The 26,154-nt window shown below is 39.1% G+C and overlaps 1 protein-coding gene across 1 annotated transcript in view; it reads right to left on the reverse strand.

Annotated features, from left to right (window-relative positions):
• Positions 1-24,279: 24,279 nt before the first annotated feature.
• NUBPL (NUBP iron-sulfur cluster assembly factor, mitochondrial) overlaps positions 24,280-26,154 on the reverse strand; it is a 222,913-nt gene continuing 221,038 nt past the window's right edge. The window contains exon 11 of the mRNA XM_090271859.1: positions 24,280-26,081. Coding sequence (XP_090127985.1) covers positions 26,019-26,081 — 63 coding nt within the window. The 3' untranslated portion in view covers positions 24,280-26,018. The remainder of the gene's footprint in view (positions 26,082-26,154) is intronic.

Consider the following 26,154-nt stretch of genomic DNA (forward strand, 5'->3'; position numbering starts at 1 on the left):
GCACAGCAAAGGAAACCATCAACAAAATGAAAAGATAACCCACAGAATGGGAGAACATACTCACTAATGATAGACCTGATAAGGGATTAATACCCAAAATTTATAAAGAACCTTACAAAACTCAACACCAAAAGAACAAACAATTCAACTAAAAAATGGGCAAAGGACCTGAATACACAAAGAGGGCATACAGATGGCCAGTACACATATGAGAAGATGCTAATCATCACAGAAACACAAGTTAAAACCACAATGAATAAATCAACAAACAACAAGTGTTGGTGAGGATGTGGAGAAAAAGGAACCCTTTTGCACTGTTGATGGGAATGCAGATTGGTACAGCTACTATGAAAAACAGTATTGAGGGTCCTCAAAAAATTAAAAATGAAACTGCCTTATGACCCAGTGATTCCATTTCTGGGAATATATCTGAAGAAGCCTGAAACACTAATTCAAAAGAACATTAGCACCCCTGTGTTCACTGCAGCATTATTTACAAGTGCCAAGCTATTGAAGCAACCCAAGTGTCCATCAGTAGATGAGTGGATAAAAAAGCTTTGGTACATTTACACAGTGGAATACTATACTACTTAGCCATGAAAAAGAAGGAATTCCTTTGGGGCAGCATAGTTGAACCTGGAGAACATTGTGCTAAGTGAAATAAGCCCATCAGAGAGAGACAAGTACCATATGATTTCACTCATATGTGAAATCTAATGAACAAAATAAACTAACTAAATAGAAACACTCATAGATAAAAGACAAACTGACAACTGGCAAAAGGGAGGGGAGTTGCAGGGCTGGGTGGAAAAGGTAAAGGGATTAAGCAAAAAACAAACAAAAAACAAAACTCACAGACACAGATAAAAGTATGGTGATTACCAAAGATGAAGGGGGTTGGGGGGAGGCAGAAGAGGGTAAAGGGGGGATAAATGGTGATGGAAGGAGACTTGGGGTGGCGAACACATAATATAACATACAGATGATGTAGTACAGAATCGTACACTTGAAATCTCTAAAATTTTATTAACCAATGTCACCCCAGTAAATTCAATTTAAAAAAACATACACTTCAGACAGGAAGGAAAAGCAGCAAGTTGAGGTAGTTCATAGTCAAAACTCATGATTACTATGTACTAAGAGGTAAGTTACCTGCGGAGAGAGAGAGCTGGGATGAAGGAACGGCACAGAACTGCAGAGGTCTGAAATGGCCTGTGTGGGAATGGAGAGGGAGGTGACCAGGGACGCAAACAGTGCCCAGCAGCCTGAAGACCACACCCTTGGTCTCCACTTGAGTGTGTGGTTTTCTTCAGTGTTGCTGAGCAGCAGGAGACGAAACAGACTGCAGGCGTGATGCTAACTGAGGCATTAACAAGGCAGGTGTAGTGGTCACACAACAAGGTAAGACAGTGAGGGAGAAGCATGTGAAACCATTCACTGTGTTAATTGAAGATGATTAAGAAAGGAAAGTATGATAGTTAATTTCATGTTTCAACTTGGCTGGGCTGTGGTGCCCAGATATTTGGTCAAACATTATTCTGGATGTTTCTGTGAGGGTGTTTTTGATGAGATTAACATTTAACTCATTTTACTTTGAGTGAAGCAGGTTGCCCTCCAAATGTGAGTGCACCTCATCCAATCAGTTGAAAGTCAGAATAGAACAAAACACTGACCTTCCCTGAGCGGGAAGGGATTCTGCCAACAGCCAACCTTTCGATTTGAGCCACAGCATCAGATCTTCCATGGGTCTCCAGCCTGCAGACTTTAGACTTGCCAGCCTCCATAATTGCGTGAGTCAATTCCTTCAAAACCTCTTTCTTCGTCCCTCCGTCTCTCTCTCTCTCTCTCACCCTCTACACACACACACACACACACACACACACACACACACACGGTAAATCTGGAAAGCGGGAAAGAGCTAGGTGAAGGGACAGCAAGGCATCAGAAGTCCTGAGAAGAAAGGTCAGTGAGGGCAATAGAATGCAAAAACAGGAAAGATGCTAAAGTATTATATTCAGGGTTAGGAGAGTTTCAGATTTCAGATGCACCATAGCTGTGGATGAGAACAAATTCAGAGGAGTGGAGGCTGAGAATGTGGAAACCGAAAAAGGCTTCGAGGTTCACGTGCTGGTTGGCCTGTCTGCACGCAGACGGAAGCAGTACGTGCACGTGCCGCCTGAGTGTGGGGCTGGGGACAGAAGAAAGACTGTGAGCCAGGACGTCAGACAGGGAGGGCTGCCTACTAACATTCTCCAACAGTTTCCTGTCGTCTGCTGGGAAGTCCGACTGCTCATGGCACCAAGCCCTTCATGATCTGGCCCTTCATAAATTCCCAGCTCATCTCTGCTCAGGCCTGGCCCAGCCCAGCTTCAGCCACACAAGCTAACTAAACTCTTGGTCTTCAAAGCCTTTGCACATTCCATTCTTCTTGCCCTTCTTGGAAGGGCAATCCACTTCTAGCGTACCCGCCTCTCTCCAAACTGGCAGCTTCAAATGAAACCAAAAAGAATTCTCACCTCGACAAGCACTCTCTAATAAACCAAAGACGACCATCTGGGCAACAATCTCTTAGAGGGTGAGGAAACCACCTTCCCATACTCAGTGATTAGCTGCACCTTGATGGAAACAAACTGCACTTTTCTGTGGAACTGCAGGTTCTACAAATTCTGTAAGTTTTAGGCTGCTCACTGTAAATCACAGCCCAGGATGGGAGCATTCTGTGTTTCATTCAGGTCACATCAGAGACCAGGTTAATTCTTCGCAAAAACTACGAGCCGCTGCAGGGGGCAACAGGTGGACTTACCTTCAAGCTCTCTCTCTCTCTCTCTTTCTCTCTTGCATACCTTTGCCTGTTGCCATCTCTCTGTGAGATAGCCGATTTTAATGTTCAGTACAGATATAAACTTTTTGCATCAATTTCTTTTCCTATTTTTGATATTCCCCCTGTAGCCTCCTTGAACTTTATTTTTTAAAGTGGTAAATAAAACATGAGCTTGGCTTTAACTTTTAAAACATGGAGTAGTTCAATAATTAGAAGAGCGGAAGGATGTTAATCAATTTTATCTGATTCATGGCTTTCCATCTGATACCTGGATCAGAAGCTCTGGCAGCAAACTTTAAGGAACCAGGAGCTCTGCTTTCTTTCCTTGGCTCAGGAAAATTTTACTCCTTTGGCTCACTTTCTTTCCTCCATAAAGATTTATATGGGGGTGGGGAGAGACTTTAGGAGACAGGAGTAACTCCATTCCAAGTGGCTAGCCTTGTGTGTCTGCTCATCTTCCCAAGTCATTGTCTCCAAGCTGTCCCCAGTAACACAGACAACATCATTATATAGTCATACGAATGGTCAGCCTTTACAGGTGACCCTTCTTTTTATAATTAAGCAAGCTGAAGCTTAGTGGCCGAAGTAAAGTAGGACTGCTTTCTTCCTTACATTAAATGCTCTCTTTCCTTAATAAACTTGTCCTCATTTGCTGCGAAATTGAAAACACAGCCTTTTTCTGATGACCAGATGGCCCAGCAAATGTAATCACTTCAAGCACTCCACACTTCCTCTCCACTACCCTCCACGGTGGGGTAACTCCCTACTCCTCCAGATGCCAACCTCTCCAGTGCTTCCCTCAATCATTATTTTAAAAAAACAAAAAAGAAAAATCAACAGCAACAGAGCAATGGAGTTGGGAGAAAGCAAATATTTCTTTAAAAGCTATAAATCTTTCCGGGAAGGGTAATAGTAAACAAATGAGTCAAAATTATATTCTTGATTAATATTTAATTCAATAAGAATGCCACTTAACATTTATTCTAATTTACCTGATACAGTTACTTGATTCAAATTTCTCTTCAAATTCATATCTAGCACTCCAGAGAGTCAAGCAAGGAACTTCTGATGGGACAATGTAGGGCAATGTGAATAGAAGCTTAACAACATCAGTTGATATCCACGTAATACTGTGGACTGCTCTAGCTGATAAAAGCTTACCATGATTCCTGAGTTTCTTTGGGTATACCGTTGGCCCTCTGTATCTGCTGATGTTGCATTCGGGGATTCAACCAACTAAAGATGGAAAATACTGTTTTTGACCCACAGTAGGGAATCCACGGATGCAGAGGGCTGGCCGTATGCGTTGCACTGCGCCATTCTTACATGAGGAACTTGAGCCTCCAAGGATGTGGGTGTCTGCAGGGATCCTAGAACCAATCCCCCAAGGATATCTCGAGACGACTGTATTTTCCTTTGACAGTCTTACATAGACAAATTTATTAAACCTTCCAAACCTGTTTCTTCCACCTGCAAAAAATGTGTGTCTTAGGCTTATCAATATATAAAAAAATATAGGCAAAGGAATTCATGTAGGTAAGGTACTTCCCAACACAGATAAACTGACTACACAAAAGGAAATTATTGCCACAGTTTGGTCTCTCATATCATCAGAAAATCAACACTTTCCTCAAACCAATTCTGGAGACGGTGACCAGTGTTCTTATTCACGTGGGACTTGATAATGCCTTCATTTATTAATTAAATTAATAACAAAAAGGAACAACACTAGTTTGCAACAACAATTTTTATTAAAAGAGCTGTGAAGTAAAACTAAAACTGAAATGGCAGCACCTATTCTGCATTTGGAAAATATGCTCTAGAAAAAGTGCAAGTGAGTTGCATACATACTTGTTTTTAAAAGGTCAGGACACTAAAGCATTCTAAAAAGCGTGACAATAAAGCCATCATCATTCAGAAATAAAAGCGGATTATCACAGGTTCAGCCTAAATGCTTAGATGGCATATTTTTCTATACTTGCAATACTTCATTTCACACAAAAAAGCAACTCGACTAAATAACTCCTGTATCCTAGTCTTTACTAATAGAAAGTAGTTACTATGAATGTTTATTTTTGATATTTGCTGTAAAATGCAATTAATCGGAGACTTAGATACAAAAAGCTTGTTTATGTAAAAAGTCCTCCCTATAAACGATAAGAAATCTCCCTGATTCAACAGAAAACAATTAGTTGCTAATTCAAGACAGTAAAAACTCTCTCTCTTTACCATGAAATGACATAAACTAATAAAAAGTTTTGATATTTTTATTCATTGATGATTCTATGTACACTATTCATAAAAACAGGTGAGAGTGTAGAGGCATATTAAATAATGTCAACTTTTAAGCAACAATCTGAATAGTAATTAAAGAGTAAGGAGATAAATTCAGAGCAATGTCTTTTCTCTCCACAAAACACATGAGGCCTGGGATGTGAACTACAGGGTCACTGAATATTTATTTTAAAACTTTCTAATCAGCAAATGAAACATTTTCTTGGTGTAAAGGAGTAAACATCATGCTATAAATTTTTCAGCAAGGAAAATAGGAAGTAATTGGGGGGGAGGGGAAAGAGCACAGATTTTAGCTCCTAAAATAAACTTTATGCAATCACAGGAAGCATTTAGATCCCTCTTTTCCTCCTCTTGCAGGAAAATGAAACAATCTCTGGGCCACAGGAAATAACACAAGTTTTAGAAAATCCCTGTGGTATGAGATGAAAAAAGTCAAGCGGATCTCTTCTGGGTCCCATAAATGACGTAAAGGACAACAGATGTTCAAAGACTCAGGTACTTGAACAAAAGCTGTAATTGATTTGTACTGGGGAGAGTGATGATTCCACTTCAGGTTCAGGAAAACAGGACAGCAGAGAGTCACACACACAGCACTATAATCGATGGGTCTGCACACAACTAGCTCCTGGCCTCATTTTGGGAAAAAGAGCAACTGCAAGAGAGTAATGATGGTAAGAAGTGCAGAAGAAAGAAGGCGGGCGGGGGGGGGGGTCGGGGGGAAAAAGAAAAAGTGGCTAGAACTATTTTATTTTAGATTGCCAGCAGATTCTACCACAAATTAGTAAAAAATAAATGGTCATTTCAATAATTGATGGAACAATTTAAGAAAAATCAACAACTCATAACTGTGGATACAATACTAGATGTATATCTGCAAAAATTCAAATAATTAATTGACAGAAGAAAAGTTTTTAACATTCTTATTAAATGTAACTGTAGGTGTCAAGAGAATAAATCTTATAATATTTATTTTCTGCCTTAAAAGTACTTTTAGAATATCCAATTAGGAGGGTATTTTTTGTGTTGCTACATAGCACATTAGCAGGCCAACACTTTTATAATCCTACCAAAGGCATCAATTAAGTCCTTCTCAGGGTGAAAGGTCAAAAATTAGTTAAAATAGAGGACAACAGAAAGAATTTCAGATTTTGTAGAGATTTCTCCCTTTGTGGGCTCAATCCAAAAGGAGATTCCACAAAACCTTTTGAAGACCATCGACCTTGTGACATTTCATGACCACACCTTGAATTTAACAGGTCATAAATAAGGTAATAAAATCAATTGCATTGAGAAGATTAAAAATGTAGTTTTACATGAATTTTTAAGACTACTGGGTATTGGCTACAGTAACTACAGAATGAATTGTTTAACCATTTCAGTGTCAAAATACACATTCTCCCTTCCTTATGCTCTTCCATCACCCTTCTCCAGCCCAGTTCCTTCACGGCACCCCTGTCACGGCTTCCAGCTGGCCTCCTTGTTTTCCCTGATTTTGTTACTGAACTCCTCTCCGGTGCACCCCACCCCAACACTGCTGCCACCTCATTTCCTACACATGGCTGGATCAATCTCTTAAAAATACGGCTTCCGTAAGTAACTTCCAGAATCAAGAACTTATGAGAAACAGGTTCCTAGTAACCTTACTGAGCTAGCTGACACACACATACATACACAGACACTTGTGTGCATGTTCTCATGTAAATTACAGCATTACACACACATTTTCTTTTAACAATATAATCAGTGCTCAGTCCATTTCAGAACACATGGAGCTGCTTTATTCTTTCAGTAGCTGCATTATATACCATTGTGTGGATGTTTCATAATTTATTTAACAAGCCTCTGTGGGAGGGAAATGGGGAAACCTGATTGAGTGAGTAGGAAAAAATTCATTTTTTTCTCCAAGTGCAGTTATATTTTTCTAAATTATGATATTTTATACACACAAAAGAATACGTACCAATGAGTTAAGAAACAGAACAATACCCATGACCCCGCCCCACCCTCCCAACTTACAAAGGAACCTAGTTTACCAACATTGTATTTGCCTTTGGTCCCTTTCCTGCCTCATCCTCGTCTCTTACCCTAGATATTACTCTTACTTGATTTTAGTGTTTAGCATTTGTATGGGTTTTGAAGAAATTTTATCACATGTTTATATGGCCAAAACATAGATTAGTTGGCTTTGCTTGTTTTGGAGATTTATAAAATGGCATTGCTGTATAGTCTTTGCAATGGCATTGCTGAAATAGGCCCTGCCCTGCAAATAGTCTTCTGTAACTTGCCATTTTCAAATATTATGCTCCTAAGATGCATCTATTTTTTAAAAGTAGCTGCATAATATTCTGCGGTGTGACTGTCCTACATTGACTTTATCCATTCTTTGGTTGCCAGGCATCAGGGTTATTTGCAGGTTTTTGCTACTCTGAGCAGTGGTGCTATGAACACTCTTTTGTGTCTTCTGGTGAACACATGCAAGACATCCTCTAGGAAATACCCAGAACAGACTGGTAAGTTATGTGACTGCAATATCATAAGGCAGAGCTCTCCAAAGTGGTTAACATTTTACAGCAATGACAAAGACATATCCTTTCCAAAACTTGGTTTATAAGACTTAATTTTTACAATCCAATGAGTGTAAATAGCATCTCATTGGTTTTGATTTGCATTTTCCTGATTACTTCTGGGATTAAGCTTCTTTTCTTATGTTTATTGGCTATTCATGTTTCCTCTCCCGTGAAATGTCTGTTTTGTTTCTATTGCCTAGTTTCCAATTAAGTTATCCTTTTTATTTCTTATTGATCTGTAGGAGTTCTTGCATTATTCAGGATAATAGTTATAGGTGCTGCAATATGCTCTCTCAGTTTATGGTTTATCTCCTCAATTGCTATAGGAAATCTTTTAAAGAGACATTCTTAATTTTTAATGTAGCTACATTTATCCATATTTTACGGTTAGTGCCTTTCATATCTTGTTTAAAATATTCTTCACTCCTAAGGTCACAAAGGTCCTACATTTTCTTCAAGGTTTTATAATTTTACCTTTAAAGTTGATTTTTTTATATGGTCGTCGTCGGCAGCCGTCCGTCTCGAGAGACGATGGTGTAGCTTCTTAAGAGTCTATCTGCACCCCCGAGAATGGTTGTGCAGTCCGACTCGGGAGTGACACGGTATCTGTCTCCTCCCGTGTTGAATCGACATCTTGCGATGACGCTGGAGTGTCCTCTCCAGTGAAGCTGAAGCTACAGAGCCTGGGCAGGGTGATATGGAGGGTCTGCTGTTGCCCGTGCAGCAGACCCCCCCTCTCTTCGCAGCTGAAGGGTCCAAGGGAAAGACAGAGTCAATACAGCTTGGCTTCAGGTGCGCCGCAGGAGTTGCCGGTGTTGACTACAACGTCAAACTGCCTTAGGGACTCCGGCTCCGGATTTTCTGTCGGGGTTTACTCCCTTAGCCTTTCCCCTGAAGAGGTATGCCGCAAGGCAGCGGAGGTTTTTTGGAGTCAAAGTTTTCCTTCTCTGATGTGCCCTGACTGGAAGATCGAACCAGCGACACTTAGCTCGCAGGCCGACGCTCAATCCACTGAGCCAAACCAGCCGGGGTACTTTATATGGTATGAGGTAGGGATCTGTTGTTGTTTTTTTCCCCATATGGAGAACCAATTTTCCTAACACTATTTCCCCAGTGATCTGTAAGAACTATTTTTCTCATAAATCAAGTGTTCAAATATGCACAAACTATTTCTAGTCTCTCTATTTTGTCCATTTTTTATCCTTGTATTAACACCAAACTGTCTTAATTACTGTAATTTATAGAAGATCTTTATATCTGGTGGGGCAAATTGCCTTCCTCCACCCTCTCCTCCTGATTTTATTTCTTCTTCAGATTTTTAGTTATTATTGGATCTTTGCTCTTCATATAAATTTTTTTAATTTATATTTTATAGAGAGGGGAAGGGAGGGAGAAAGAGAGGGAGAAAAACACTGATGTGAGAAACATTGACTGGTTGCCTCTTGTACACACCCCAAATGGTGACTAAATCCAGAACCCAGGCATGTGCCCTGACTGGGAATCAAACCAGCAAACTTGTGCTTTGCAGGATGATGCCCAACCAACTGAGCCACCCTGGTCAGGGCTCTTCATTTAAAATTTTAAATTAGTTTGTTAGACTTTAATAAAAGGGAGAAATGTTTTTCAAGAAATGCCTTTTTGTACCTTTAAAATTTTGTCTGGAAGGCATGTATCATAAATTTTTTAAAAATTAAAAATATTATGACTGCCTGTTTGTTACATCATAGTGAAATTACATTTCATGTCATTCAAGGCTCTCTGTAATCTGATAAGTTTTCATCTTATTATCTTATTATCCATTACTTCCGAATATGAAACTACATCTCTAAGCAGGCTAGTTTTCCAATAGCACCTCCATATAAGCCCTCTTATGCCCCCTTATTTCTTGCTCATATTATTCATTTTTTTCAGCCACCTATTCTTCAAACTTGATTCCACATCGGTCTCCAATGAGTTTGACTCTTATTAGTTTTAAATTTTACTTTATGATTGGTATCCTCAATTTAAGTATGAGCTCCATAGGGGCAGTTATGAGCTAGAAGAGTTGAAGAAATATTTTTGAAGAAATATAAAATCCTTATTACCATATTTTTCTCACTATAAGACACACCTGACCATAAGACGCACCTAGGTTTAGAGAAGGAAAACAAGAAAAAAAATATTCTGAACCAAATGGTGTACTAAAATATTTAATAAAATATAATTGGATAATATTTCAACCATGTAACGTGAACAGCAGTCAAGAGTGGTATTAGGAACCATCATTGCTGTCATTAACAAATGAGGAGAGACTTTAAGGTTCAAATACTCTTCTAGTTTTCTGGGAACCCCAAGAACTCATCATCACTAGTATCAGAATTTATGGGGGCCTTTAGTAACAGGCATTGAGGGAGTTAAGAGGTATTACTAGTTGTAACAGTCACTGAGAGTATCACTATCCTAGTTACAGGTTCTGGCGGACTAGCCCCAGTGCCTGTTACGGCTAGTGATACCCCTTAATCCCCTCAGTGCCTGTGTTACTACTAGAATAGTGACCCCACCATAACTCCCTTTATATACTACAAACTTCAGCATTTATGACTGCTCACCCAGTTACTGCTGGCCTCCTCACACAGAAATCTGGTGTGCACTGGAAACAGTATGGAGGTAGAAAAGACAGCTGGAGCATCTAATGGAGCCAGTAGTCAGCCGAGAACATGTTACTTCAGCTCCACCCACCTGCCTTTCATGATTGGCAGTGCTTAAGACACAGTGATTGGTGATTGGAGGCGGTTCTACTGACACAGACCCCACCCAGTGTCAAAGACAATTGGCAATTGTGCCTCATACCCGTTATTAGCCTCAGCTGACTGGACAGGTCAGTGGTTGTAGCTGGGAGTGTCAGGCGGCTCTCTGCACTCTCCCAAGTCCCGGGTGATGGGCAGAGGCGGACGGCAACTGATCAGATGCCCCGAGATTCAGCAGTAAAGTGGGACATTTAAGTGTCTCTAGGGGGTTTGTGTGGGCCCAGAACTTTCTCTTCTAACAGCTGTTGCCCCTGCTGAAAGGTCAGATAATATACATCACGGTCTGTGACGCAGTATTTGTTCCATAAGATGCAGACACTTACCCCCACTTTTGGGGGGAAAAAAGTGTGACGTATGGAGCGAAAAATACGGTAAATGGATTTTAGACTAATCACTGTTGCCAACCTTTGGGTCCAGTCATAGTAAGTCCTTTTAGTTTGGATATGTTGGCTTTCTTTTATACTTGATCTAGGTGAGTAATTATGATTAGTGAACTAGAAAAGCAAGCCAGGGCTTCATGGAATTTTTTTGCAAGAGACGGTTACAACATAATTTGAAAATACCTTTATCAGGAGAGACAGCCTAATAACATGTTCTCGGTGGTTTACAATGTATCTGTATAGTTCTCTATCTGAAAAAATGGTAAAGAAACAAGTGTGTGAACCATAATTAAATCCATTAGGCACAGTGTGAGAAATAATGTTTAAACAACAGTTCAATATCTATAACACCCATATTATTCAAAATGTTTTTTTTAATGTTTGAAACAGATGTAGTTGAAAATGGTTTACTATCTTTTGTCTCAATTAAAATAACAAAAAAATCATTATTGCTTCATGCATTCAATTTGTAAAAGACAACTGATGTTTATTGTAAAGGCCCAAACAAACCTGCAGAATAAAAATAACCAAAGGCAGCCTTGACCAGTGTGGCTCAGTTGGTTGAGTCTAATCCCACAAAGCGAAAGGTCACCAGTTCGATCCCAGTCAGGGCACATGCCTGCGTTGGGAGTTTGGTCCCTCTTTGGGGTACAGGGATGTTTCCTTCCCTCTCCTCCTCTCTCCTTCCGCTCTCTCTATTAAATAAATAAATGTATAAATATTTTAAAAATTTACCAAAGGCATAGGATATCAATGAGCTGAAACAAAAACTAAAAAACTACAGAACTTTGAAATGTATATAAAAGATTAAAAAATAATGAAGAGCAGGAAAATAATTTGAAAACAATTTCAAATACACAACCACTTTTTGGTCTTTTTTATAATTAAAGGATATTTTTTTGTATTAAACATACTTTATGCTTTAACCACGTTAAATGTTGTTACAAACCTGATTGATATTCCTAGGAAGAAAAGTCGGCTACTTTTCAGTTAATAACTTGAAAGTATGGCAGGTTAATATTTATACAGGTCATCCAATTACAGAGTTTAACAAGGCTTTCAAAGCATTGCTATGCTTTAAACTGATGACTGGGTTTAAATGTTATTTAAATAATGGCTTCTAATTATGAAAGTGGTCTATGACCAGGTTCTATTGTCACTATACTTTATGGAAACTTTAAGCCAAATTATATGAACCTAGTTTTAAATGTAAAAACAATTTGCTGCTTCAGATCATACAACAGGGTGTGGCAGAGGAAAAAGCAAATCATTAAACTGATTATCCTTCAAGTTTCAACCTGAACTCCAAATGTCGGTAGTCACTCAAACTGACTACCACAAGAAAGAGAATGCTCATCCAGTTGTTCAATAAGCTATCTTTAATTTTTTTTTTTAAATGGAGTTTGAAAAAGGAATTTGAAAATAGCCATAATGGAAACTGCAACATTTCAGGCATATAAGAAAGATTACTTTATAAAAAATACTATTCTGAAAAGTACAATTCAATATCAGAAAGCAATTCATTAATGCATTATTCTTTTTTATAGCTTTATTGAAGTATAATTGATGCACAATAAACTGCACATACTTCAAATGTACAGTCTGGTGAGTTTTGACCTACATGTATACCTGTGAAATGCTCATCAAGTTAATGAACATTTCTGTCACTTCCCAATGTTTCATTCCTTTTTAAATCCATCCCTTTTCTGTATCCTTTCTCCCCCCTAAACCCATCTACAGGCAACCACTGATCTAGTATGTTAAGTAAATATGCATTTTCTAGAATTGTATATAAAGTTATACAGGTAGCACCTTTCTTGTCTGCCTTTCATTCAGCATAATTATTTTTAAGATTTATTAACATTACTATATAAATAATTAATTTCATTTTCTTGCTAAGAAGTGTTCTATTGTATAGGTATAGCAAATCTGGTTTATACATTCACCTTTTGGTAAACATTTGAGTTGATTCTAGCTTTTAGATTTTATAAACAAACTGCTAGTATTATAATATTTTTATGGAAATTTCCACGTGGATCTATGTTTTGTTTCTCTTGGATAAATATCTAGTAGCAGAATAGTTAGATTGTATAGTAAGTGTATCCTTAATTTTCTTAGAATGGGCCAGACTGTTTTGCAAGTGTAAATGTACTATTTTGTATTCCCACCTACAGTGTACAAGGCTTTCAATGGATCCACATTGTCACCAGCACTTGGTGTAGTCTGTCTCTTTCATTATAGCCATTTGTGTGGCTGTGCAGTGGCATATCATTGCAGGGCTTTAGTTCAGTTTTGTTTTTTTGTTTTGTTTTTGTTTTTTTTTTTAAATTTCCCTAATGACTAAAGATGAGCATTTTTCCTGTTATCTTTAAATTGTATCTCTTCTTCCATGAAGTCTCTAGTAACATCCTTTGCCCATTTTAAAGTAGTGTTTTTTTTTCAGACTTCTGGTCAAAATGGAGGCATAGGAAACATAAATCGCTTTGTCACACAACCACAGCAAAAATTACAACTAGACTAACAAAACAAATATCATCCAGAATCATCAGAAAATTGAGCTGTATGGAAGTCTGACAACCAAGAAACCACATTCATCCAGAGGGGTAGGATGGGTGGAGACATGGAATGGGTAGACACCCACAGGTGGTGGATAAAAATCAGGAGGGAATCCTGAGGAGTGAGGGATCCCAGCCCCACACCACATCACCCAGCCCAGGGTTCCAGCACCAGGAAGATAAGTCCCCATAACTTCTAGCTGTAAAAAACAGTGTTGGGGCAGCAGAATAAACTGTGGCCTTCTCAGGAATCTGCTAATGTCTGCAATGGAATTAGGACTTACGCAGACTTATCCCCTCTGGGCTTCAGCATCAGGGGAATAGCTGGAAAGGCACCAGTGGCATGTGGGGAGAAATTGAAGTGACTGGCATCAGGATGAATGTTGGGAGACAGCTTTCTCCCAGACAAAACTCCAGAGGCCAGGCAGCAGCACTGTCCCCTCTCTGAACCCTCCCCCATAAAAAGCCAAAAAGCAGTGAAGTGGGGTTCCCCACACTGGCAATTACCTAAGACTCCATCCCATACAACTTACTGGGGGCACTTTTCTATAATAGGCCATGCTACTAAGACAGCAGCTCTACCAAATACACAGAAAAAAACATAGGGAGGCTGCCAAAATGAGGAGACACAGAAATATGGCCCAAATAAAAGAATAGAACAAAACTCCAGAAAAAGAACAAAACGAAATGGAGGTAAGCAACCTATGAGATGCAGAGTTCAAAACACTGGCTATTCAGATGCTCAAGGAACTCACTGGGTACTTCAACAGCATAATAAGACCCAGGCAGAAATGAAGGTTACACTAAGTGAAATAAAGAAAAATTTATAGGGAATCAACAGTGGAGTGGATGAAGCTGAGAATCACATCAATGATTTAGAACATAAGGAAGAAAAACACATTCAATCTAAACCGCAAAAAGAAAAAAGAATCCAAAAAAAATCAAGGCTAGGCTAAGGAGCCTCTGGGACAACTTCAAATATACAAACATTCAAATCATAAAGATGCTGGAAGGAGAAGAGGAAGAGCAAGACATTGGAAAGTTATTTGAAAAAATAATGAAAGAAAACTTCCCAAATTTGGTGAATGAAACAGACATGCAAGTCCAAGAAGCAGAGTCCCAAACAAGATGGACCCAAAGAGGACCACAACAAGGCACATCATAAGTAGAATACCAAAGGTTAAAGATAAAGAGAGAATCTTAAAAGCAGAAAGAGAAAAGCAGAGCTACCTACAAAGAAGTTCCCATAAGACCATCAGCTAATTTCTCAGAAGAAACTTTGCAGGCTAGAAGGGATTGGCAAGAAGTATCCAAAGTGATGAAAAGCAAGGACCTACAACCAAGATTACTCTAGAAAGCAAAGATATCATTTAGAATGGAAGGGCAGGTAAAGTGCTTCCTAGACAAGGTGAAGCTAAAGAAGCTCATCATCACCAAGCCATTATTTATGAATTGTTAAAGACACTTACTTAAGAAAAAGAAGATCAATACTATGAACATTAAAATGGCAATAAATTCACAACTAACAACAATTGACTCTAAAAACAAAACAAAAAACAAAACAAAACAAGACTAAGCAAACCAGAATAGGAACAGAATCATAGGTATGGGGATCATTTGGAGGATTATCAGTTGGGAGTGGGAATGGGGAGAAATGGGGAAATGATGCAGGAATTAAGAAGCATAATTGGTTGATACAAAATGGACAAGGAGGAGTTAATAATAATATAGGAAAGGGTGAAGCCAAAGAACATATGTATGACCCATGGACATGAACTAAGGGGGAGTGGGATTGCTGGAGGGAAGGGGGTTACTGGGCGGAGAGGAGCAAAGGGAAAAGAAATTGGGACAACTGTAATAGCATCATCAATAAAATGTACTTTAAAAATATTTTGGTGGATTTTCTCCATAAACAATCATGTTGCCTGTGAGTAGAGACAGTTTTCTTTCTTTCTTTCCAATCTGTATGCTTTTCTTTTTTTTAATTGCACTAAGACCTCCACTATGATACTGAATATAAGTGGTGTGTGGATAACCTTGCCTTGCTCCTAAATCTTAGGAGGAAAGCAATCAGTCTTTCACCATTAGTTATGATCTTAGGTGTAGACTTTTTGCAAATGCTTTTTTATCGGTTGAAAAATTTGTGTTTTATTCTTAGTTTGCTGAAGACTTTTTATCATAAATGCTAAATTTTGTCATATTCTTTTTCTGCATCTATTAAGATAAATATATGGTCTTTCTTCCTTAGTCTGTACTTCTTCCATCTGTTTCTTGTTTAATCACTGTTTACATTGATTTTCAATTTTTGAACCAATTTGCATTCTCAACATAATTCCATTAAATAAGAAATGCTGGGGATTTCTGTATCTAGGCTGATAAGTAATAATGGTTATAGTCTTCTCATACTATCTTTGTTGGATTTGAGTATTAGGGTAATTCTGGCTTCAGAAAAAGAGTTGGTAAGTGCTCCCTCCTCTTCAATTTTTTGGAAAAGTTTGTGCAGAACTGTCATTGTTTCTTCCCTAAATACTGGTAGATTTCGCTATAATTGCATCTGGGGCTGGAGTTTATTTTGTTGATTCTTAACTACAAATTACATTTAAGTGATTTATGACTATTCAGGTTACCTATTTTTTCTTGAGTGAGCTTTGGTAGTTAAGAGTTCCTTGTTCTGAAGTCTACTGTGCCTAATACTCTAGCCACTCTACCTTTCTTTTGATTAATCTTCACATTGTATCTTTTCTATATATTACTTTTTACTTATTTATCTTTATATTTAAAATGGAATTTTTAGACAGTATATATTTGGGTCTTACTCTTTTATCCATTCTGACAATCTGACTTTAATTAGTATGTTTGGACATTTACATTCATTGTAATTATCAATGTTTGAATAAAAAAGTCTGCCATCTTGCTAGCTGTTTTCTATTTGTTTTATCTGTTCTTTGTTCCCTTTATACTTCTATTTCTGCTTGCTTTGGACTAAGTATTTATGATTCCATTTTATCTCTGCTACTGGCTTATTATTAAACTCATTTTAAAAAATATTAGTAGTTGTTTTGAATTTACAATGCTTGGCTTTAATTAATCACAATCTTCTTTCAAATAATATTACACTATTTCTAGCATAGTGTAAGAATAATATAATAGCTTATTCCCAATATATCCCCCTCATCCTTTGTGTTGTCATATATTTTACTTTTATTACACTATAAATCCACAATATATTACCATTGCTTTGTATTTAGTCGATAGTCTTTTAGAGTGATCAAAAATAAGATATTTATCTTTATTTGAATTCTTTTCAGAGATCTTCATTTTTTGTATAGATCAAAGTTTCTATCTGGTATTTCTTCTGCCTGAGAATTTCCTATAGCATACTGTAGTATAGTCTGATATTAATGAATTCTCTCAGCTTTGGTCTAAAAAATTTTTCTTTTTTGAATGTTATTTTCATTGGTATAGAACTCTGGGATCTACAGTTTTGTTTTTTAATTTAATCATCTTAAAGATGTGCATTATCTTATGACTTACACACAGCAGGTCTGTATATAAGTCATACAGTAGGTCTGTATTTAAGTCACATTCTTATTTTTGTTGTCTGTATTTAATATGAATTTTTTTCACTTACTGGCTTCAAGATTTTCATATTTTTGTTTTTCTATTGGTTTTAATACGATATACGTAGGTTTTTAAAACCCTGCTTGGGGCTTTCTGAGCTTTGTAAATTCCCTGGTTTAATATCTTTTATTTAGAGACTTCTTAGGAGTTACCTCTTTAAATATTTTGTCTGTCCCATGTCCTCTCTTCTCCTTATTAGATGCCCATTTATCCCCTGTGTGTGTGTGTGTGTATGTATGTGTAACTCTTTATTTTTGTTGTGCTTCAGTTTGGGTAACTCCTGTTTACCTGTCTTCAAGCTAATCAATTCTTTTTTAAAAAATGTTTTATTGATTACGCTGTTAAAAGTTGTCCCAATTTCTTTTCCCTTCGTTCCCCTACACCCAGTGACCCCTTTCCCTCCAGCTGGCCACCCCCTCAGTCCATGCCCATTGGTTGTGCATGTAGTTCTTCTTAACATCTTCCTGTCTACTCCACTCCCTCCTACTACGCTTAATTCCTGCATCATCTCCTTCCCTTTCCCCCTCCCTGCTGACCTCCCCACAAAATGTTCCTCATACCTATAATTATTTTCCCACTCTCGTTGCCTACTTAATTTGCCTTTGTTTTGATTCCCTGGCTTCTGTTGCTGGTTGTTGTGATACAGTTTTCATTTTAATGTTCATAGTTTTGATCCTCTTTCTCCTAAACAAGTCCCTTTAACATTTTATATAACAGTGGTTTGGATCTGATGAACTCCTTCAGTTTTACTTTGTCCTGGGAACACTTTCTCTGCCCTTCTATTCTGAATGACAACTTCCCTAGATAGAGTAATCATGGTTGTAGGTTTTTGTTTTTCACTCCTTTGAATATTTCTTGCCAGTCCCTTCTTGCCTGCAGAATTTCTTTTCAGAAATAAGCTGATGGTCTTATTGTAACACCTTTGTGTGTAATTTTCTTCTCTCCTGCTGCTTTTAAGATTCTCTCTTCATCCTTAATTTTTGACATTTTGATTATAATGTGTCTTGGTGTGGTTCTCCCTGGGTCCAGTTTTTTTTGTAACTCTGTGCTTCCTGGACCTGTAAGTCTATTTTCTTCCCCAAATTAGGGAAGTCCTGCTTCATTATTTTTTCACATAAAATTTGTCAATTTCTAATTCTTCTTCATCACCTTCTGGCAACCGTATGATTCGGATATTGACTCACTTATAGCTGTCCCATAGGTTTCTGAGCCTCTCTTCATTTTCCTCACTTTTCGTTCCCTCTTTTTGCACTGGTTGACTGTTTGTTACTTCCCAATGTTCCAATTTGTTGATTTGAGCCCTGGTTTTCTTTCCCTCACCATTAGTTTTGTATGTGCTTTCATTCATTTCAGCAGGACTAGCTTTCATTCCTTCCCCATCTTGTTTAAGATCTGCTGTTAGGTCTGTAAGCATTTGTATAACCAAAGCTCTGAACTGTGCCTCAGAAAGATTTCCTATCTGCTGAGCCGTTAGATTAGATATTTGCTGTCTGGTCAGCTGCGTAATTGGGAACTCTATCATGATCTGTGCCATCCTGACAGTTTTGTGTTTACCTTTGCTTTCTGGGCGGGGCTGTCACACTTCCTATGCTATAGGGGGCGGAACCCCATGCACTAGTCACAACCCTTCTCGCCACACTGTGGCATTTTGTGTGGGGGCAGGGGCCCAAGATGGATTCCTGCCATTCACTCTCAGTTGAGACCAGGAGCCTCCTCCTCCATCCCCACGCCCTCTGGCCCTCACAGTCCGAGGCATTGGAATCGCGAGCTGACGGGTTTGGTCCGCAGCCGGGGGTGCTCCCTAGGTTCTTCTCGCCTCCCCTTAAATATGGGTGTCTGTGCCTACCGCCATCCCACTGCCGTCGCCACAGCTGCCACCGCCAGCACAGCTTGACCTCTCTGCCCCAGCTTCGCTCCTCCTACCCGTCCGGACGAGCATCACTTATTTATAAATTCATATGTTGGACTTCCATGTAGCTTTATTTTCTGGAACTTCTGGTTATTTCTGGTTTTGTGGTAGTTGTATTCCTTCTTGGTTGTGGAGGGAGACAGAGTATGTCAGCCTAGGCCTCCATCTTGGCAGGAAGTTGTCTCCTCATCTTGACAGGCTCCTGTGTTTGTTTGCCTGTGTCTTAGGTAGGGCTGTTGTTCCTGTTACGTTGTAAGGGGCAGAGCCTTAGGTATTCGTCAGTAGAGGGTGACCCGTTTCACCACATTGCGGCACAGTATGTGTGAGGGGGGTGGTCTGAGAGGGAATAATGCTGCTTGCCCAGCACTTGTCCCTTTTCCAGGCACTTCTCCCACTTCCATATGGGACTGGAGCCCCTCTAGCTGTTGCCCTGGCCCTCATTCCCAGAGTGGGTGGGTCTGTGGATGTTCTAGGACTGTGGGGGCCCTTTAAATAAGCAGACTCTGCTGAGAAACTGGCAGTTTCTGCCTCCGCCCTAACCCCCACTGGTTTGCACAGTCAGAAGCAATGAGGCTTGATTTTCCCTGGTGCTGGGACCGTGAGCTGTAGTCTGATGAGGAGTTGGGAATACACCACCAGGTGTCCCTCCTGACTTTTTCAAATGTGTAACTGTGCTTTCTGCTGACCTGCTGCTGCCACCACTGCTGCCATTACCACACCATGTCCTCTCTGCCCTGGCTCCACCCCTCCTACCTGTCTGGATGAGTATTTCTTCTTTCTATATTTGTTTGTTGGACTTCCATGCAGCTTGATTTTTTGGAACTTCTGGTTGTTTCTAGTTCTGAGGTAGTGTATTCCTTCTTAGTTGTGGAGGGAGACGCAGCGTTTCTGTCTATGCCTCCATCTTGCCCGGAAGTCTGAAACTCCCAATTCTTCATCTGTGTCAAGTTTACTGATGAGCCCAAAGGTATTCTTCATCTCTATTACTGCGTTTTTTAAAATTTCTAGCATTTCTATTTTACTTGTTCTTACCGTTTCTGTCTCTCTGTGAAGTTCCGCATCTGATGAAGCATGTTGTCCACCTTCTCCATTAGACCCTTTAACATATAAATTATAGCCATTTTAAAATTCCTTACTTGACAGTACCAACATCTGAGTCATCTCTGGTTTTCTTGACTGCTTTTTCTCTTGATAAGAGGTTGATTTTTCTTGCATTTTATGTCCTATAATTTTTAAACTAAACACTGGCTATTGTGAGCAGGATAGTAGAAACTGAGATAAATAGCATTTAGGGCTAAATATGGGAATGCCTCTTCTTTTTCTAGAACTTAATGTGCAGGCTTGAACTGAATTGGCTAGGAGTTATCTTACTTAGGTTTTATTGTTGTTATGGTTACCTTCATGCATTATTGGCTTCAAATCCCTCTTGTATTACCTTGTGCTTAAGTAGGATGGGTAGACAAAGGATGTTTTTCTCAGTTCCCATTCCACCCTTACCTTTTGACTTCCTCTACTCACATTTTTGCTCCCTCCTCCAGCAGTAGACTGCTGTTGCTGGACACATCATGCTTGCTTGCTTGCTTGCTGTGGGGCAGGAGTTCTCTGTCATCCTGGCCCAGCCTCAGCTTTAGGTAAGCCCTGTGTCCCACCAAGGTCACTGGGCTTTCTCAGTGGTCCCACCCTTCACCTACCCCAGAACAGGATATCTTTTAATGACCTCAGGTGAGGATGGTTTCCTGTTCCTCCCTCAAGAATAGAGGGTTTTTCTATTTCCTCTTCCCCAGTCATGGGTCTTCATCTGAGGACCCCAAGGTTTGCTGCCATTCCCCAGTGACTCTTCCCCATAGGGAAGAAGGGTCAGGTGGGCTTTGTGCTTTTCTCACAGAGACAGCTGCTCGCCTCCTCCAGGCCTCTACCACTAAGGAAGGCTTTTTCCAGTTCCCTGCCCCAAGCTCAATTATTCTCTTAGGCACCCAGTGAGGTCCATAAAGAAAGGCTGACAAGTGGGGGCAAACTCCCCTTCTGTTAGCAGCATCAGTGGTTCTAAATTCTGTTATCCCACACTCAGCTTTCAGCAATTTGTTAACATTTTTTCACTGAAGTTTTCTTACCTGTTTGTAAGGAGCCTGACATCTATTTCCTCTGTGTTGTGCCAAAGGTGAGGAGATGCTTGCATCCTGTCTCTCCTTGGAGGGATCTATTTTTCCTTATAGTTCTGGCTGCTTGGCTGCATTATAACTTAGGTTCTCTGACCAGTTTAAGAAAATTTATTCTTTTATAGATTATAACATCTTTTGTTGTTGTAAGGGTGGGCATAATTCTCTTTCCAGTCTTCTCCATCCAAGCAAAACTGAAACTCTGCTGGTTTGTTGTTGTTGTTGTCTTTGAACTTCACACGCTGACCTTAAAATTTATATAGAAATGCAAAAGATCAAGAATTGCCAAAACATCTTGAAGAATAACAAGGTGATGCAAAGACAGACAAGTAAACCAATGGAACAGAATAGAAAGCTCGGAAACGGACCCACAGAAATTTTTTCGTTTCGGCAGCCGTCCGTCTCGAGAGACGATGGTGTAGCTTCTTAAGAGTCTATCTGCACCGCCGAGAATGGCTGTGCAGTCCGACTCGGGAGCGACACGGTATCTGTCTCCTCCCGTGTTGAATCGACATCTTGCGATGACGCTGGAGTGTCCTCTCCAGTGAAGCTGAAGCTACAGAGCCTGGGCAGGGTGATATGGAGGGTCTGCTGTTGCCCGTGCAGCAGACCCCCCCTCTCTTCGCAGCTGAAGGGTCCAAGGGAAAGACGGAGTCAATACAGCTTGGTTTCAGGTGCGCCGCAGGAGTTGCCGGTGTTGACTACAACATCAAACCGCCTTAGGGACTCCGGCTCCAGATTTTCTGTCGAGGTTTACTCCCTTAGCCTTTCCCCTGAAGAGGTATGCCGCAAGGCAGCGGAGGTTTTTTGGAGTCAGAGTTTTCCTTCTCTGATGTGCCCTGACTGGAAGATCGAACCAGCGACACTTAGCTCGCAGGCCGACGCTCAATCCACTGAGCCAAACCACCCACAGAAATACAAACATTTAATTTACAGCACAGGTGGTGCTGCAGAACAGTGGAGGAGGAAACAGGCCCAGCAGTACTGAGACAAGGAGAAAGCCACAAGACCAAAAAGACACTTACAGCTCACCTCGCCTAACAACCAAAGGACATTCCAGATGGACTGTAGAACTAAATGTAGAAGGCAAAACAATTCTATAACTTCTAGAAGTTAATATGGAACAATCTCTTCATGCTTTGGACTCTGCACAAAAACCAATGATCGTAAGTAAAAAACGATAAATTTGAGTACATTAAAATTAAGATCCTTTGTTTATCAAAAGACACTATTAAGACAGTGAAAAACAAGCCACATTGTGAAAAGATGTCTGCAACACATAGGACTGACAGGATTCAAATTAAGAATATAAAAATATACATATTCTCTAACAACACAACAGAAAAACGGGGAAGAGATTTGACTTGGCTCTACACAAAAGCAGATATCTAATTAGTCAATAAATATAAGTAAAGGTACTCAAATTCATTTTAATCAGGAGATGCAAGTTAAAACCACAATGTGGTATCACTAAGTAACTCCCAGTAAGTTCATGTCCAGAAATAACTCAACAGAAATTCAAGCACATGAACATGAAGAAAATGTGTACAAGAATGTTCAGAGCAGCATTATTTATAATAGCAAAACAATAAAATCAATCCAAATATCCATCTACAGTGGAATGGATAAGTTATGGACGCAAACAATGGAACATTCCGCAGGCAAGACCAGGAACAAATCACAGCTACATGCAACAACAGACATGGATCTCAGAAACATAGAACAAAGGCAATCAATATGGAGCCAAATAAAAACAGCTAATATAGAGCAAAAAACTATATAATTCCACTTAATATACATTTTGTAAAAATTGGCAAAACTGTAATGTCTAAGGGCACAGGCTTAGGTGTTTAAGCCTCATTATGTGGTTAATTTTGTAAGGCGAGGGGAAGGAGTGACTGTGAAGGAAGACACAGGGGCTTCCACGATGCTGGCAGTGTTCTGCGTCTCAACCTGGCTGGTAGTTAGTTACATGGCTGTTCACTTTGTACATAATTAACTGACCTGTGTATTTATCTTCTATGCTTTAGTATGTATGTGGTACACTTCATAATAACCTCACCCCAAAGCCCCCCAAATTATCTTCTGGTTGTTGGTAAACTTTTTACTAGGGGTACTTCAAATATACTGAACTCTAATATACTCTTTGGTTTTAACTTTATAAGATTCTAGAAAGATAGTCTGTGTTTTCATGGAATGTGGTTAGGGGTTTCTTCCCCTGTTTAGAAGTGAGACATAGAATTCAGATAAAGGTAAAAAATAGCTTTATTATTGATGAATAGCTGCATTAGAAGATATGTGACCACATGGGGTACCAAACAACCTACTCCTAAATTAGATGCACAACTTGCCCACCCAAGTCTGAGACAGAGGCGGACAACTTCAGGCTTCCCTGTAGCTTTCCTCAGAAAGCTTGGGATTTGGCTGAAATCAAAGAAGCGCAAACAGGAAGAAATCTACTCATATGATGAGCCACTCCTTCTTTCCTGGAATGGAGTGAGCTGGGGAGCTTGCCTTTCCCTCCTGGATAGGGAAGTGGAAATTATCTGTACTCTATTGAAATGTGAAGAATGAGAAATAAATATTACCCCTAACAAAAGGCAGATTAGCTTTGCTTAATAGTCTGTCTTTGAAGTCAGCTCTCTGAAGCTTAGCAAAGGCTGCCATGGACAAAGTTTTAGAATAAGCTTCATTCTTGCTCTTACAGCAACTTACCCTTCCTCCACTTCTGAACTCTTATATGCACCAACCTCAATTTTTTCAGTGGCTTTCCTGGAAGCATCTGCAGAGACTAGTGATGAGGGAGAAGGAGAGGAGCACAGGTAATTATATATGTGGATCTTCTCTAAGTCATGTATTTATGAGTAAAGACTATCCTTCTCATCCCCCGTAAGATATATTAAATTATGGCTCACAACTTTAAAGGACCCCTGAAGTTTATTTAAATCATCCTTTTTCCAGGTAAAGTTAAGCTTGGTTCAAATATTTGCTTTTTAAAGAAGTGCTCTATATTAGCCTCCCTCCCCAAAACAATAAAAACACAAACAAATACCTACAACTTAAAGTGATTACTTCCTCCTTGGAGTGATGAATGATGATTATTGTGTGTCCAAAAATACTTCTATTCATGATTTTAATTAGCATGGATAACGTGTTCCAGAATATTCAACTCAGACATAGCAGCACATGTTATTTTTAAATTAAACTTTTATTTTTATTTTGAAATAGCTGGATTCACAGGCAGTTATAAAAAACAATACAGAGTCATTCCATTGTGCCCTTTACCCAATTTCCTCAAATGGGACCATCTAGCAAAACTATAGTACAATACTATAACCAAGATATTGACATTGATACAGTCATGATTACAGGACATTTCCCTCATCACAAGGATCCCTTGTGTTGCCCTTTTATAGATACATACAATTCCCAACCCCTCCAACCCCTACGGTAACTCCTGGAAACCACTAATTGTTCTCTATTGCTATAATTTTGTCATTTTAAGAATGTTATATAAATGGAATCATATGATACATAACCTTTTGGGATTTGCTTTTTTATTCAGTATAATTCTCTGGAATTTATCCAGGTTGTAACATGTGTCCATAGTTTGTTCTTTTTTACTGCTGAATAGTATTTCATGGTATGAATATACCACAGTTTAACAATTCATCCACTGAAAAACTCTGTTGTTTGACTATTACAAATAAAGCTACTATAAACAATCATATGAACATAAGTGTGGGAAAACATGTTTAGAATGACATGTAACTGCCTAATTTTCTGGCTGCTTAACTACAGAGCAAATGATGTCAATGCATTTGTCAAAGGTCATAGACCATTTACATATAACTGAGGGTTAACTAGTGACTTATTAGTACTTTCAGTCTTACCACTATCTTGCCAGCTGAGCTGACCTGGGGAAGCCCCTTTCTCTGAGCCTCAACTAGATAAGATACATGTTTTTCAAAGTATATTCTTTGAAAAATAAACTCCTAAAAGATGGGGGTGAAGTTAGGGAGTATCATGGTCAAGTGAGTTTGAGATAATGCTGAATACTATATCCCTCTTTTGAAATAAACAAAAGCTCCATGTTGTGCAAAAGGAGGGATCCAGTATCCAACCGCCCAAGTTTAAAGCCGAGCTCCATCCTTGCTAAAATAGTAACCCTCAGTATGACACTTAACTTGCCTATAACTCAGTTTCCTCATATGTAAAATGAAGATAGCAACAGTACCCCGCTCATACAAATGGAAGATTAACTATAAGGACACAAGAAAATACTTGATTAATGTTAGCTCTTATTACTATTACTGCCATCCTCAGATTCATCAAAATCATTGGGATCTTGTTAAAAATACACATATCTAGAACTCATCCCTGGAGATTCAGATTTGTTAAGTCTAGGGTAGAGTCTTGTCCAGATGAAGAAGCAGAGGTTTAATCTATATTAAGAAATGTGTTCAAGATGGTATTAGAGGCAGGATTCAAACCCCAACCAAACTGCCTGATTGAGGGGTGTCACACTTGGGTCCTTACACAAATTTAGTAAATCCTTTAAATGACTAGCTCTGTAGTTCTGCAAAAAGTGCACAGTTCTCTCGTGAACTGAAGGTTGGGCTTGTAATATAAACTCATGATTCTTCAAGGGATAGGTAGTTCAATAAAATAAAATGCAGTTCTGTGTGGATGGTACTCATCAGTTTTCAAAAAACTCCTAAATTCAGAAGTTAGCATTCATATGTAAAAACTCATTTGTGAGTCATTGCTTAGCAAATCAAATCTGAAAATAAGACATTATACTTCCTTAGAAATACAACAAAACAACTATGATTGCTACTATTTATGTAGGTTTTACCACCACACTGCTGATTTCCAAAGGTCTTCCTATTGTTGTGCAGCAGGTAAATTTCCAGGATACTTGTGGATCACTGTGGAGGTGGTGGTAACCTTCTTACCACTTCTGCAGCAACCATCAGGTAAGCTTTGGCCTGGAAAAGAACAGATAAGTTTGTTCTGTACTGCTCCCCAGTGCACATCACATTACTTATGAACTGTTTGCCA

Source organism: Furipterus horrens, unplaced genomic scaffold (assembly GCF_987537825.1).
Source record: "Furipterus horrens unplaced genomic scaffold, mFurHor1.1.pri manual_scaffold_3, whole genome shotgun sequence".
NCBI lineage: Eukaryota > Metazoa > Chordata > Mammalia > Chiroptera > Furipteridae > Furipterus > Furipterus horrens.